Source organism: Vulpes lagopus, chromosome 12 (assembly GCF_018345385.1).
Source record: "Vulpes lagopus strain Blue_001 chromosome 12, ASM1834538v1, whole genome shotgun sequence".
In the NCBI taxonomy this organism is placed as follows: Eukaryota; Metazoa; Chordata; class Mammalia; order Carnivora; family Canidae; genus Vulpes; species Vulpes lagopus.
In genome coordinates, this window is record NC_054835.1 from 48,693,221 (window position 1) to 48,710,169 (window position 16,949).

General features: G+C 38.4%; 1 protein-coding gene across 1 annotated transcript in view; it reads left to right on the forward strand.

The window, feature by feature from the left end:
• The window catches only part of CEP112 (centrosomal protein 112), a 398,072-nt gene that overhangs the window by 304,295 nt on the left and 76,828 nt on the right, over positions 1-16,949 (forward strand). Inside the window, exon 23 of the mRNA XM_041725032.1 lies at positions 6,584-6,733. Coding sequence (XP_041580966.1) covers positions 6,584-6,733 — 150 coding nt within the window. The remainder of the gene's footprint in view (positions 1-6,583; positions 6,734-16,949) is intronic.

Sequence of the window (16,949 nt, forward strand, 5' to 3'; positions counted from 1 at the left end):
ATTAGGCATATTGAACCATTTGAACTAACATACACACATCCCCACACACACATACTCAGATGTTGTAAAACCAGCCAGTGCGCTTGAACAAGCCCAGGCTGCAACATATTTCACAAGGGCGGGAAATACACACCTACATTTGTGATGTAAGCAGTTTGATACCATCTGTGCTTTTTTGCAATATTCCATTTAGTTGTACCTAAGGACTGCTTAAAAGTAAAATTCAAAATGATAAATGTCCTGGGTTAAATTAGCCACTGAACTGTTGACTTCTTTTGGGGAAAAGAAGAATCATAAGGCCCTGCATTCATATCTTGCTACATGTTGTTGCTATCATAGTTTTAGTAGAAGGCCAATAATTGAATGCTTGTCTCAACTTGACATGTGATGCTTAAAATACTTTTTCTGTCTAAGTTGTTATAATAATATCCTAAAGTATCATTCAGGGAATCCCAAGCATTCCTTCGTTTTAGGAGTAATTCTAGAATAAAAAAATACAAATTTTCATTGTATCGATGGAGAGGTTAAGCCATTCATTTTTGTGGGCATCACATGTAATGATTTTAAAAATCAGCACTTCACAGTATTTTTGCATATACACGGTGATATGTGGCCATGAACTGAAATTTATGTACTATTTTATAAGTTACCACACAGTGGTCATAACAGTAACACAACAACGTAACAGTAATAAAATCAGGAATTTTATGGGGCACGAACCATTTTGACTCAGTGTTCATTCATGATAACTCTCAGTTAGGAACTGTTCTTGGCTCCATTTTCCCATTGAGGAAACTGAGGCTTAGGGAACAGACTCAGAGAGCTGAGGTCACATGGGTTAGCAAGTGACTACACCGGGATCCCCCCTGGATCAGATTGGAGAACAGAAGCTCACAGTCTGACACCACTGGCCTGGCTCAGTCCCTCTCGTTTTTCATATAGCAGAACTCTGGTGATACTCTCATAAAATGTCTTTGGTTATACAATTATTTCTAAAATGTGCATATGCCATGTAATGTACATCCCATTTGGAAAGCCAAATGTCTTTGTCTGAGTGAAGACTTACATGTACTTATTTCAAAGATGATGATTAGGTCTTGATTGCCATTATTCCAGACCTTCTTTGAAGAAGGAACATGGGGAAATATTCTTTTTTAATCACTGCAGAAGATTCTTATAATCAGAAGAAATATTATTGCTCCAGTAGTTCCAGTTTAAACTAAGGCGTGAAGAATCCCCAACTGGCATACCCTTATGTCCTGCCTATTTTGCATTATGTTAAATGGGGGAGGCAGACCGAAAGTGAGATAGAAGATAGCTAGTAAAAATGCTTAAATAATGAGAGTGTAAACAGGAGTATTTAAGTTTATCTAAAGGAATGTGTGAAGCAGCCTGATTAGTTCATATTAAAGCAAATTAAATGTAAGTTAATGCGGAAGAAAGCCTGAGCTTTGGAGTCCAGCAGAATTTGAATACCAGCCCTACTACTTATATGACCTTGAGCGAGTTACTTGCACTCTCTGGAATTCAGTTTCCTCATTTGTAAAAATAGGGAGTAGTACTTACCTCAGAAGCTAGTTTTAAGTATTAAGTAATGTAATGCAAAAAAAAAGTGCTTAGTACAGAGTGCTTAGTACACAGCAAAGCACTTTAATAACTGTTAGCTTGCATGGCAGCAGGATTAAAATGGGAATAGAGACAAGAAAGGAGGGAGCAAAGAATAAAAAAAGATATGGAAGGAGCAAGAAATTATTTTTAATTTATTTTTGGGTGTTCCAGAACTGATCAAATCCCCCCCCGCCAAATTTGAGAGGCAGGGAATTGCTAAATATTTTCCCAAGTAAAGATGTGAAAGAAGCAGGAGGAGGAGGAGGAAAAGCCAATTGTGACAACGATCATGTCCCACAGCCATCATTTCATACATCAAAGGACAGTGCAACACCAGAAGAGAAAAAAATATCTTTGAAATAGTATAATAACATAATAAAAGATGGTCCATCCTCCTCATAAAGGGTGGGCTGACAAGCTTACATTGATAATATTTGGTTTCCCCACCTCTAAATACATGTAAATATTTGCATGTACATAAATAGATGTGTATGTTTGTATCTGTGTCCTGACATTTGGGAACATTGATCTTCAGTCCAGTCAGTTTAAAGAAACAGATAATTTGAAAATGAGCATTACAAACAGAACCATAGACTGACTTTTTCTGTTTTCCAGTGATAGTTTGCTGGAATCGCTAACTCGTATCTCAGCTGAGGACAATGCCAGAAGCAAAGTTGCTTAACTGTCTATCAGGTTTAAAAAAAAAAAAAAAAGTGGGGCAGCCCTGGTGGCCCAGCAGTTTAGCACCGCCTTCAGCCTGGGGTGTGATCCTGGAGACCCCGGATCAAGTCCCTTATCGGCCTCCCTGCATGGAGCCTGCTTCTCCCTCTGCCTGTGTCTCTGACTCTGTCTCTGTTTCTGTCGTGAATAAATAAAATCTTAAAAAAAAAGAAAGGATGAAATCCCTCTCTTTTTTCTCTTAAAAAATTTTGTTTTAAGTAATGTGATGAATGCACTCATAATGAATGCATTGGTATCTAGATCATCAGCTTGAATTTGGAAAATATTTTAAATATTTTCCTCCCTTAAAGGAAGTTACTTAATCTTTTAAGATTTTATCAAGCTTTTAAGATCTAATGGACCATTAAAACTAAACCCATGGCATACCTAGAATTGTGCCCCTTCTGGGTCTCTCAGTGTTCATCCTGATGGCAATGTGTGCATCATCTCTGGGCACACTCCCAAATATAATTTCCATCAGAATCATATATTTGTTCTTTTTGTCTTAATATGACATGGTCACCTTGCCTTTTCAATGTTAGCGCAGTTGTTCCCATTCAGCTGACTCACCTGGTGGCCATTTTTCAGAGAAAGATATTGCCATGTGGCAAGAATACAGGTAGTTGTGGACAAGACTAGAGATGGAATACAGGTAGAGCCTGGCTGCCCGCCCCCCGACCCCAACCACCCAGTGCCCTCACTTACTCCCACATACCTAATGCAGATTATGCCTGGGTGTATCGCGTGTGTCCGGCATGCCCGCAACCTTCATATCATTCTCCAGGGTGGCAACCCAGAATGCAAAATGTGCTCAGGAGCCACTCTTTCACTTATTTTATGAGGATCTTCAGTGTCCACCAAATCTTCCCAAGTATGCCCTTTTGTATTTTAAAGTTTTATAAAAATCTCAAACTAGGGATCCCTGTGTGACTCAGTGGTTTACTGCCTGCCTTTAGCTCAGAACGTATACTGGAGTCCTGGGATCGAGTCCCACGTCGGGCTCCCTGCTTGGAGCCTGCTTCTCCCTCTGCCTGTGTCTCTTCCTCTGTGTGTGTGTGTGTGTGTGTGTGTGTCTCATGAATGAATAAATTAAATCTTAAAAAAAAACCTCAAACTGTACTATAACCTTTAAAACATCAAAGTGAGTTAAATATGAAATCCTAAACTCTATTCAGAATCTGATTTTAAGACTTAATAAGACCACTAACATTTTTTGCCAAGTGTTAACTGCTTAGCAATAATTAACCATTATAGCTTTCATGAGTTAGGTTGCTTACGGCATCAGCCCGAAATAGCTCTCCTTTTGCTTCCCAAAATATTTTTATTTATTTTTTATTTTTTTATTTTTTTTATTTTTTTTAATTTTATTTATTTATGATAGCCACACACAGAGAGAGAGAGAGGCAGAGACGCAGGCAGAGGGAGAAGCAGGCTCCATGCACCAGGAGCCCGATGTGGGATTCGATCCCAGGTCTCCAGGATCGTGCCCTGGGCCAAAGGCAGGTGCTAAACTGCTGCACCACCCAGGGATCCCCCCCAAAATATTTTTAATATCACATGGAAATGTTTGAATCCACATCTTTCTCTGAAGCGAATGCAGGGTAAATATTCAGTTGAGTGGTGACATTTTGTTTTATGGTTTTTAATTAAGATTCAATCAAAACTGGTGGGGTTTATGATTCTGTAGATGAGTTCTGACTTCTCTCAGAAACTTTTCATATCATTCTATAAAAAGGCTAGATTATCTCAATATGATTTGTCAGGTAATTATTATTTTTATATGCTCTCACTATAGTTCCATTAGTTAAATATTAAGGGCTAGTTATGGGCACTGTGCTAAGGTGAATATAGTCTATTGTCTTTTACTCTATGTCTACAACCAAGTGAGTTTTGTTCTTTACCTAAAACATGTTAATCTAGTTAGGATTATTTCTTAATCTTAAATCTCATTTCAGGTTTTAAAAATTATCCACATTTTATCCACCTTTCTCTATCCAACTCGTCTATCAGTCTGTCAACCACTTTATCTACTCAGCTACTACCATGTTTCACCTGAAGTATTTCTCTCCCGTAGATCATCTTCATAAGTTTTTAGAATAACTTGCTAAAGATAATCTCATTACTTCCCCCAAAGAATCTCATTATCTCCCCCAAGAATGTAAGGTTTCATTTTCCACACAAAAGGCACATATTCTCCTCAGAACATGCTCATAGAGCCTTCCAAAACCTGCATTTATTTCTTTTTGATGTCCTCTTGTCATTAAGCTTCTGAAAACGAGGGATCCCTGTTTCATACCCTTGTGGTCACTTGAAGAACCCACAAATATTTTTATCTTCAGTTAGTCAGTGAAAGGGCAATCTAATCTTACTGTTTTTTAAAGAAACAAAATTACTTTGTACCTTAAAAACATATGACATGATTTTGGTAGTGGATATATCAATTTATTGCACTAAACACACACGCACACACCCATGTACATACACGCACATACACAAACACAACACATGACAGAAGTAAGCTTACCATTTCTATAAAGTTGTAGTTAACTTGAAACGCTCCAATAGTCACTGAAATAGTAAGTTATTTTCACTATTTGGCTCGATGCTCTTAAAAAATATCAATCTTAAGTTTCATGTTGGGCCAAGGAAATTTGGCTCTTTCTTATCTCTGGCTCCTCTTGCTCTGTGACTGCGAGTGAGTTGATTATTCTGTGCCTCAGTTTTTGACATTCACTATAAGAATTTAACCTTCCCTGTTTCATAGAAGTGCTATGAAAATTAATTGAATTGATGCCAGAATGGGAACAACGTTTAATCAAAGTTCGGAAAACAGATGAGAAACGTCTTTATTCTTAGTAAATAGATTCCTCCACTCATAGCAAAAGATTCAAGTTTGTTTTTAAAATATTAACATACTGCTATTATGTATCTTGCCATTTATTTCACAATGGTCTTAACATGTGATGATTTACAAATCCTAAATGTGAACCTTTGTTACAGTGAGTTTGCTCACTTCTAAAAGCAGATCTACGCCATATTTTATTGTAAATATGCTATCATTTATGTCCATAGTACCAATTAATATTCCTATAAGACTTGGCATCTGTGAAACTGCAGACAGTTTCTATTTATTGTCTTAACAATACTGCACTCTAGTTCTGCCACCCAATATTAGGTGGAAAAATTGAGCTTCCAGGAAGATAACTAACTTGTCCAAGTGCCTCACCAATGAGCCCTGCTCCTGTACAACCAACGGAATTCTATTCTAACCAGGACTAAGGATATTGGGTTTTTTTTTTAATTGGAAGATGAAACATATTTCCTGATTTTTAAAAGATTTTGAATTAGGAAGGAAATGGATGCATACAACCCCACGGAAGAACATGTTCTCAGCTCATGATTACTTGGGAACTCTTAGAGGATACCCATTCATGGAGAGAACCAGTTCTCCTATGTGGAGGATACTACAGGGGTCTCTAAATAAACTTTCATGGATATCTATCAGTTGGGAAGGAGGCAACCCATTTGGAACTATGTTACGATAAGGTTCTTTTCTACACCAAAAGCCTCATTTGGGAAAAACAAAGGCTAGTTGGAGGATCCAATCAGTATGGTGATTGATCTGACTGCATTGTTCAGGTCCTACCTGTCTATTTATTTGGTTTGATATCATCTGTGACAACGGGATATATGGGACCTCTTTCTCTGCCTCTGTTTCTCCATTTATAAAAGATGGTGATAATAATGTTTGTAAATGACAGTAGGAACTTAAGACACTTAGCACAGGGCACAAACCTTAGTGAGTACCCAAAAACCGTTGTGTAGAATTAGGTAACTATAAAGAATGAGCACTGTTCATTATTTTCTTTGGTCATTACAGTTCCAAATATTAGGAAAGGCAAAATAGCTTTCTTCATTCTAATATGTCTGTTTCTCAGTGAAATAAAATCTGACGCGTTTCATATTTTTGAGATCACAGATGTTCTTTCTTCTGATGAGTAAATATTGTGGAATGTTATAGTGGAAGTGTCTTCCAAATATATTTGGTTCAGCAGTTGTTCACCATTCACAGTTTTATTATAGTCTTTTATTACGTGGAATTTCATGCGTTATAGTGTGCGATATGTTAATTGAAAATATTTAGTTTGTGGATTAGACTTTTGCCAAATCCGCTTTTTTGCTAAGCATAAATACATATAAAATAGATGCCTCTCACTGAAGAATTTGAAGTTATAGCATGCTGTTTTCATTTTAGATCATAGCAGAACTTCAGACAACCATTTCCTCTCTGAAAGAGGAGAACAGCCGGCAGCAGCTTGCTGCAGAAAGGCGGCTCCAGGATGTTATACAGAAGTTTGAAGATGAGAAGAAGCAGCTGATTAGAGATAATGACCGAGCAATCAAGGTAATCTAAAGACTTCAGTCACCAATGGTACCAGCTGCTTTAATGTAATTAAAAGGAGGGCTACAATCCCAGCAGTGGGCAGATGAATGCAGGTACCTAGCTTGCTCATGCAGCCTGCTCTAATTCCATTCACTGGACTCTACCTTTGATGTATCCAGTGACTCAGGCTGACTTCCCTCCAAGAGATCACATGCCAGCATAAAAAGTCATTTTTGGCAAGCCTGATCCATTCACATTGAACAAATATTTGAAAAATACCCGTCCTTTCTCTTGAGAACCACTTTGGAACTGTCTCTTGAAATTAGGATGACTGTTTTAGCTCAGGACTGCTGGCTAATAAATTCAGAAGTCAGCTTCCAATTTACATTCTCTTCTTTGCCCACATCCTTTCATTATGTATTCACATAATGAGAAATAACCTGTTTGAGGTTTGGAATGCCAACCATTTGATGTGCTTTGACATAGTGCAGGGTAGATGTGTTGCTGTTGAGAACCTAGGCTGTTTCCAAATGGCTTCAGAGAATCACGCCTTTAATAGCAACAGAAAAGTTCCCTGGACCCTGATTCTTTAGGTGATAGGCAGTTCGATCTCAAAGTAGTTTTTTTCTTGGCTTCATAGCAGTGAATATTATTGTAAGTGTCTACATCATGCTGGGTTTAATCTGTGAGGATAAGCATCTGGAAACCTTTATAAATAAGATTTAAAAGAGAACAAAAATTTTTTTCAAGAATTTCCAGCAAAAGATTATTTTTCAGTGATTTTACTTTGTTATAACAATGCTTAAAGCATGTTGAGTAATCAGACAAAGCAAGGAAAAAGAAAAGAAACATTTGAGTTTTATCGCTGCCCTTTTCTACCCAACCCCTCTGTCTTTCTTTTCTATAGCCTATTGTAGGCAATCTGAGTAATTTACGGAAAAGCTAGTGTTAATGTCAGTTGCTTTTTAAAATATACTCTTTAAGCCTGGACAAGACTGAATGGAATAAAAGACCTTCAGATATGGACAAATCTTGGAGGCCATTTCATCCAGCCTCCTCACTTTAGAGGTGAGGACTTATTTTATTTTGTTCTTAATGAGATTTTCCCTCTACATTGCCATCAGCAAGCTTCTTTTCCCCCTACGTGTGATATGAGACCAAAAAAAGAGGTTTCTTTTTTATATTCTGGTAATTGAAAAAAATCTTTGAAGCTTTTCTCATTTATAAATGCACAGGAGGTACTCACTCATTGATCTGTATAACTGTTTTGCTTGGCATGAACTGAGCTGAATACTTTGTTTAAATTCCTTTAGCTATATAAAAATTTCATTTTAAGTGAATTTCTTTTCCACTTGGTGTCCAAATACCATGCAGTAGGCAGTTTCCCAATTTTAAATAAATAATTGAATCCCAATATACACAAAAAGGGAAAACATAAATTTACTCTGTAACAGCATAGTTTCTAGTATTGTTTCTTAAGATTAAAAAAAAATCTTAAGGGGATCCCTGGGTGGCTCAGCAGTTTGGCGCCTACCTTTGGCCCACGGCGCGATCCTGGAATCCCGGGATCGAGTCCCATGTCGGGCTCCTGGCATGGAGCCTGCTTCTCTCTCCTCCTGTGTCTCTGCCTCTCTCTCTCTCTCTCTCTTTCTATCATAAATAAATAAATAAATCGTAAAAAAAAAATCTTAAAATAATTAGTACAATTGCCTATTTTTAATTGTTTTTGCAGTTTTAATCTACTTACCTGCTAAACCAGATCCTAATTTCCAGATAAGTGTCAGATCTCAAAGACTTAATTTAAAAGGTGTACATACATATTATATTAAAGTATCTACTACATGATATTTATGACCTCCAAAACAGATACTTACAAGCAACTAAAATTATAATGTAGGTAAGATATAGTTCAGTTTTTTGTGTTTTGTGTTTTTTTAAGAGAAGGGGAGAGAGAATGGGGGGGCGGGGCAGAATGGAAAAAAAAGAATCTCAAGCAGACTTCTCACTCAGCTTGAAGCCTGATGCAGGGATCAATCCCAGGACCCTGAGATCATGACCTGAGCTCAAATCAAGAGTCAGACGGTTAACCGACTAAGCCACCCAGATGCACCACACATAGTACAGTTTTTATTGACTATTAGATTATGTGTAAAGTGAATGATATCTCTGGGGTTTTTTTACTAACCTACATAATATAAGTAATTCATTAGCACTCTTTGCCTTGATTTTTTACCCTAGATGATGGTCATCAAAAATAAAAGGAATAATAGCTCATACTTACTTGACATCTCCTATGTACCAGGCTCTCTGCCAGACATTTTTATTCATCGCCAGTCCCGTTAACGTCATTTAGGCCTTCTAGTAATCCTCATTAGGATGGTATTTCTGTCATCCCCATCTTAGAGGTGGGAGAACTGAGGCTCTGAGGTTAAATAACCAGTCCAAGGTCATATTGCTCAATAACTGTTACAGCCAGGTTCAGGTCACAATCTTCCTGACCGAAGAGGCTCAGCCATAAACTTCAGGACATACCCCAGTCTCTACATTTTGTCCGTGAAAGCCAGTCATGGGCCAGGTGCACAAATGAACCCGGAGAACCTCACTCTCTTTTTCTGTCTGTCTGATACCAGCATGTCTGCAACAGCTATTTGAGATGGACACTCTCATTGTGTTTGAGTGTTTTGTACATATAGATATATGGATAGATCCAGATACTCAGAGAGAGGCACAGTTACCATGAGGCTTGTATTTGGCTTTCTGAAATCAAATGCATTTGTTTGCATCTATATTAAAATAAGCTAATATTACCGAATACTTTGTGATATTAATCGTTACTATATTGAAATATTAGAATCAAAACATGCTGTATAAAGAGTGTGTGTGTTAATAGTGGAATGCACTTTGTCCTACTTTCTGGGTTGGGGATGAGCTGAGCTCTCAAGCTTGCAGTTGAGGATGAGTTGGATAGTAAACCTGGTACTCACCCTGCCAGAGCTTAAAATAATGTCTCTGTGGATCAATAGACCTTTTTATTAAAGTAATTCTTGAGAGAAAAGTTAGTAGGGTCTAAAGTAGTCAACGATAGCCCACTTTTAAAGGCCACTAGTGTGGTATAGGGTAATCTGCTAAAACATTTCTGGAGAACAATTTGGCAATACCTATCATTACTATATTACCTGAGAGACATGCCCAACTTTTGACCCATTTCCAGAATTTGCCCAAAGGTGGCAGTTAAAAGGTTGCACAGAGCTTCAGCTAGCCAAAAAAATGTTCATTCTAGCATTCATTCATCTAGCCAATAACTATTTATCAATGTCCTGTTCATGCTAGGCACAACAATACTAACATGTTCTATTCTCTGTATTTTTGCCATAGTACATAAACTAAAAACTATGCACTATTGAAAATGGTGTTGGAGAAAGATATTTAAGGATAGTGAAAATGTTCACAAGATAATTTTCAATGAAAATACAGTTTACCAAAATTACATATGGGTCATGTTTGTAAATCAAAGAACATATAAAGAGAAAAAAGATGGGAATCATATATCAAAATTTTACTGGAGGACATCTCTGGTGGGTGAAATTTTTGGTCATTTTCTTTTATCTTAGCTCCATATTTTTAATTATAGCATCACTTTTGCAATAAGAAACAATAAAAACTGTTTGGTAAAAGAGGAGGAGCCAGCATTCTAAAGGAACCCAGTAGACATTAATCACGGTAGTCAAGACCAGTAGCAGGCATGATCCCGGCTGTATAAGAAACAACAGACCAAGGGAGGTCTTTCACAGAACAGAATTCTTGGAGTGTAAAAAGAGTTATAGAAACAAATGCATTCATACAGGTAAATCTTTTATACTGTGGTATGCCCTATCTCAATAGCAAAAAGATCTTTATCACTCTACTACTTGAGCTCACTCCTTACCTTCAAAGTCAAGCTTCTAAAAAAGACCCAGCTCTCCTGCATAATAAAACCACCCCAAAACTTGATGTTTTAAAGCAGCAACCATTTTATATGCCTAGAATTCTTTGGATCAGAAATTTAGGTAGGAATAGGGTAGAGGGTTTTTCTGCTCCACGTGTAGTGTTGTGCAGTCACATTCAACAGGAAGTATGGCTGGGGCTGCAACATGCTATCTGGGTGGTCAGACTTTTCACATGGAAGCTGGCATCTAAGAGGAGTATTCAAATAGGTGAAGGCAGATCTGCACTTCTCTTAAGGCTACTGGCACTTCCACTGCATTCTCTTGGTTGAGATTGGTCCCAGGGTCAGCCTGAATCAAGGGGAGTGGAATTAGCCCCTGCCCCTTGAAGGGAGGAGTGGCAGAGATAGTGAAGCTGTCTTAAATCTACACAGTAGCCTATGCTAAAGGTCTGGTTTTCATCTCCCATCAATTCCTCACCCAAACGAAATAGTACAACGAAGAAAATAACTAAATCTATATTCCTACCACCCCAGAATCAACAGTGTTAATTAACATCATGGCATAGTTTTAAAGAAAATCTCTGTTGTTTTGTAAAAAAATGGATAATCGCATATTTTCACAAATGATTCAAATTGTAGAGGGGAAGGTAAAAATATTAAGTCACCCCAAATCTCATCACTCAGAAATAACCATCATAGCATTAGTGGTGAGCATAATTTCAAATATCCTAGTATATATAAAGAAAAAAGAGAAGGAAAGTCAGATAGACTCATAAAATGAGATAATACTCCAGAATCTGTATTTGTTTGTTTTAAAAAGATTTCCAAAGTTAATTTTACTTCAGTTCAACAGACAAAAGAAACTAGAGTCAAACAAAAAGAATTGGTGGGCTTTTGGACAGAATTTGATTTGGGTTTGAAAATGAGTACATCCGTACGTTCACTGCCTCCCCTAGCCCTTGCTTTCCCCCTCCTGCCTGGGATGGTGGTATTATTTTTACACTGTCCAGGTTTGTGATAGTCACAATTTGTCCATAACCCTAATCTTTAGTTTAATATTCATGCTGTCCTTGCTAGACGTAGTGCTTACCTCTAGACCTTACTGGATGTGGGGCTTACCACTAGACCTTTCATCACAGTGACTTCATTTCTGAAGTTTTTTTTTTTTTAATTTTTATTTATTTATGATAGTCACACACAGAGAGAGAGAGAGAGAGAGAGAGAGAGAGGCAGAGACACAGGCAGAGGGAGAAGCAGGCTCCATGCACCGGGAGCCTGACGTGGGATTCGATCCCGGGTCTCCAGGATCGCGCCCTGGGCCAAAGGCAGGCGCTAAACCGCTGCGCCACCCAGGGATCCCTCATTTCTGAAGTTTTTACTTGAATTTGGTTCTTAATTGACTGAATTTCATGGTCAAAGCATTTTTTCAAGACTCATGGTACTGTCTTCCCTGAATTGTTCATGTTTAAGAATGTCTGCCGGTTTACCTTTATGTTTGAACAACATGTCAGGTAGGCACCAACTTCTTGTTCATGTGTTTTCCCGTGAGAACCATAAACATTGCCCACCTAGCATTTGATATTGCTGTGGGGAAAGCTGGGTGAGGCTAGGTTTTCCCCCATGGAAATGATTTGCTTTCTTTGAGCGATTCCTAAAGAAGACTTTCTTTACTATGTTAAGTTTAGTAGTTTAACCAGGACAAATTCAGTAATTAACCAGAATACCTCTACATATTAAACATTCAATATATGTTTCTGAAGCATCGTGATCCTCCCACTGTAAGTAAAACTGATTTGTGGTGTCTCTGCATTTTCCCTAACCTGAGAAGGAGGGAAAGGAAGAGCTGGGATAGAGGTGTGTGTGTAGTCTGGTTGGGGCGACTGTTCTGTGTTTCAGCATTCGAACTACCTAAATGGGAGAGGACATCTGATATCTCTTTGGGGTTTGAATTATCTCAATTTGGCATGTATCCCTGAAGTCCTGACACCTTCAGTTTTCTATGAGATAGACAGCCCTGATATTTACCTGTTTTTCCACCACATCCATTTCCACTTCTCACAGTTGGAAGAGGAAAAAGATGAGGTCACTCATACAGCTTTTTTTTCTTCCACATTTGGTGATAATAACGAGATTTCTCAGGATTTTGTTGACTCATAATTAGAATAATGAATTAGGGAACATTGGCAGATATGGAGGTTGTGTCGTGATGCAGTTGTGCATCAGAATCATGTTTCTTTCCTTGACTATGGGCTTTTGAGAGTTCTTTTTTTTTTTTTTTTGTATTGTTTACCTTACTACGCTATATCAATGTTTCCATGCATTTTTGCTAGTTTTTACTCTTTTACTCACTTCATTTGGTGTTGCAAAACCTATTTGATCTTAGAAGCCTGTTTGATTCCTTTATAACATCTAACAAGGAACCTGTGTTAGTCAGCTATTGCCGCAATAATGCTGCATAACAATCCCCCAAATTTAATGACTTATAGTAACAAGCATTTATTTATTTATTTATTTATTTATTTAATATTTTGCAACATATCTATGGATTATTGCTGTAGCTTGGATTCAGGCCATTGATTGGCTGCATTTGACTCCAGACTTTAAAATGAGTTCAAACCTGTTCTATGTGTCTGCACAATCTCCCTAACCTAGCAGCTGCCTGGGGTATCCTCCTTATTGTGGGTACAAAATGATGGGCAGGGAAAAACATCTCTGCAGCCTCAGCCTCATTTCAATTCACATCAATGGGGCAGGGAAAATACAGAACCACTCTAGTCCATGAACATCTATGAGCAATCATTTAATCGGCCACAAAGCAGTCTCTAACATCTCCCTTAGCTCCTTGGCAACACACCCCCAGTTCATCTGCCATTCCAAAACCCTCCCTCCCACTCCCATTCCCTGTCTCTTCGTCCTTTTTTTAGCACTCAGATATTGGCATTAGCAAGACCTCTTCTGTTTTCTTTGTATGCATCCTGGACAATCTTATTCCTTCATGCATATAGCTTCCAAGCAAATGAATTTTGAGTCTTCATCTCCACCTAGACTTTTTTTCCGAGCTCTCAATCCAGATTTCTAACCACCATTGCACATTGTCACTTGGATGACCCATTAGGCTGCTCAAACTAGACATTTTATATACTGAACTTCATCTTCCTCTCACTCTTGACTTATCCTCAATATGTTCTTCTTCTTGTTTTGATGATCTGAGTTAAATACCATGACCCAGTCCCTCAAATCAGATTCTGGAAGTACCCTTGGATGAAGGAAGTACCCTTCCCCTCTCTCACCTCTCTGAGGTCAGTTCTTAGAAATAATGCCTAAATATCTGCAAACCCATACCCCATTCTGCAATCACTAGTTCCTACCTTCTTAGTCAGCCCTTCATCATCTTTGTCCTTGTCCATTACAACCCCTCTTATGTAGAATCATTGCCAATAACTCAACTGTCCCAAGTCTCTCCCTACCCCTCTTGATAAGGTGACCTTTCTAAAACAAATATGAGAATGTGGTTTGCTACTTAAAATCCATCAACAGCTTTCCATTGCCTACAAGTCTAAACTTGCCAGCATGGCATGTAGAACACTTCGTGATCTAAACCAACAGTTCTCAAGGGGGGTCTTTAGACCCCTGTGGGTCCCTGATACCTTTTCGGGGGCTCCACAAGGTCAAAGGTATTTTCATAATAACATGAAGACATCATTTCCCTTTTTCAGTGTTCACATCTGCACTGCTGGTATAAATATAAAAGCCATGGTGGATAAAACTGCTGGTGTTTTAGCACAAAACACAACATTATCACTAAACTGAGTAGAGATTATTTCCTTCACCACCACATACTTGTGCTTTAAAAAAAAAAAAAAAGAAAAAACCTGAAGCTATAAAGTATATTAATTCTATTAAATCTCAACCCTTGAGAACACATCTTTTTCATATTAATAGGAAGTACACACAAGGCACTTCTGCTGCATAGTGAAGTAGGGTGGTTGTCTCTAGGAAAAGCAGTTCTGCATCTGTTTAAATGTGTGCTGAACTCTAGGCACTTGGAAGGAACAATTGACAGGCAAACTCTGCTTATTCAGATTTGACTATCTGGCGGAGGTGTTCTTGAGAAGGAAGGAAGCAAACCTGACACTTCAAGGCCAGCAACTGACTATATTGTTGCTAATGATAAAAATCTGAGCTTTCAAGCGAAAATCAGAAATTTGGAAAACCTTGTACCAGCACTGTAAGCTTGACAGCTTCCCAGTACTTAAAGACTTTACGAATGAGATCAGTGGTCTTACTAATGATGTGAATGGGAAGAGAGGGAGAGGAATATAATGTAGTGTATCAACATTTGGAAGATTTATGTAACTCACTGAACCAGTGTTTTCCAAATGACCAATACCTGGTGTTAGAAAATCACGTGTGGGTAAAAGATCCGCACAAAGCATTAAAGAGAACACTGGGTTTTAATGTAGCAGTAGGCAAAGTTCACGGATACGAGTTTCAAATTGGGTATTGCAGCTAACTTTTAAGAAACTTCCCCTGTCAAGTTTTGATGTTGTCCCAAGGAGTCTCCTGAAAAGGCTATGAAAATAATCTTTCCTTTTCTAATTACTTATCTGTGGGAGACTAGATTGTTTTCCTGTACTCCAATCAGAGCAACACATTGCAAGAGATTGAGTGCAGAAGCAGGTAGGAGAATTCAGCTACCTTCTATTAAGTCAGACATGAAAAAGATTTGGAAACATACAAAATATAGCCACTCTTCTTACTACTTTTTTTTTGCTGTAGAAAATAGTTATTTTTTATTAAAAATATGATATGTGATCACACATAATGGATTTGTGACTGTTCTTCTAAAACAAATATTTTAGTATTTCTTAATTTCTATTATGGTAAATGTCAATAGATACAACACTTATCAACAAAAACCTCTTTGGGATTCTGAATTTTTTTAATAATTTTTTTATTTATTTATGATAGTCACAGAGAGAGAGAGAGGCAGAGACACAGGCAGAGGGAGAAGCAGGCTCCATGCACCGGGAGCCCGATGTGGGATTCGATCCCGGGTCTCCAGGATCGCGCCCTGGGCCAAAGGCAGGCGCCAAACTGCTGCGCCACCCAGGGATCCTGGGATTCTGAATTTTTAAGAGTGCAAAGGGGTCCAGAGACCAAAAACTATGAGAACTGCTTGTCTAGATGCTGCCCTTTGGTCTACCTCATCAAACAACCAGTCCTCAGCATTCATGCCATGTTCCCTGTGATCCCATGAACTGTGCAAGAGGTCCTTTCCTTCTTAAGATTTAAATGTCATCTTTTCTATGAAGTGGCAGAGTGGGAAGTGCATGCCAGCTTTAGTCATACCTCTGGTGAAGTTCTCACTACACTGTAACCTCGTCCACAAACCCCTTATCTAAAACCTTGAAGTTAGATATGTTTCACAACTCAGGATCTGCAGATTCCAGGAAGGTGGTACAGCACTTGTCCTTTATCCCCAGTGGGGTCGGGGTGGCACACTGCACCCAGACACACAAATGCACAGTGAAACGTGTCAGTGTAACAAAGGGGAAAAATAAAGACTACGAACCCTGACAGTCATCAGTCCGGTTTTGTTGCCTCATGAGTTAACCTCAACCTTTCAGAAGTAATTTGTGGTTGTTCTGAGGGTTTTTGAATTTCAGGATTGCAGATAGGTTGTGAACCTGTCTTTTGATTGATTGCCTTTCTCACTGACTAGACTCTGAGCTTCTTGGGAACAGGCACCTGCAGCAACATTTGGTCCTGTGGAAGGTGCTAGAAATATGCTGAATGAATGAATGACACTACCTCGTAAATCCAGGCTCTGAGCATTAATGGTGTCCATTTATTCTCATGTTATCTTATGGATGGCAGCAAACTTGTAAATATTTGGGGGTGGTATAGCAGATAGGTGTAAATAACTTCGACCTTGTGATAGCAGTAATATGCTTTGCCTGATTAGGCAGATTCAAATAAAATACCTTATACTATGCATGTATTACCCGACAGCATAAGTGGTCTACTCGAGAGGAAGGTTCCCAAAAGGCTGTCCACCAAAGCAAAGTTACCTAAATGTTAGTTAGCAGTATCCACTGCACTCACTGAAGTTCACTGGGGGAAATTGTTAGAAATAGTTCTATAGAAAGACTGTGGAACATTCTTCTGGCATCACTGCCCCACCAGGGCTAAGCCCTTTCTTTGAAGCTAGTGTATTGAAAGTTCCTCACTGTGAAGCCAGATGTCCAAGCAGAGATTTCATATCAAGGAGAAATGTTGTAAAATTTTTGCTTGCAGGCATAGAAAAGA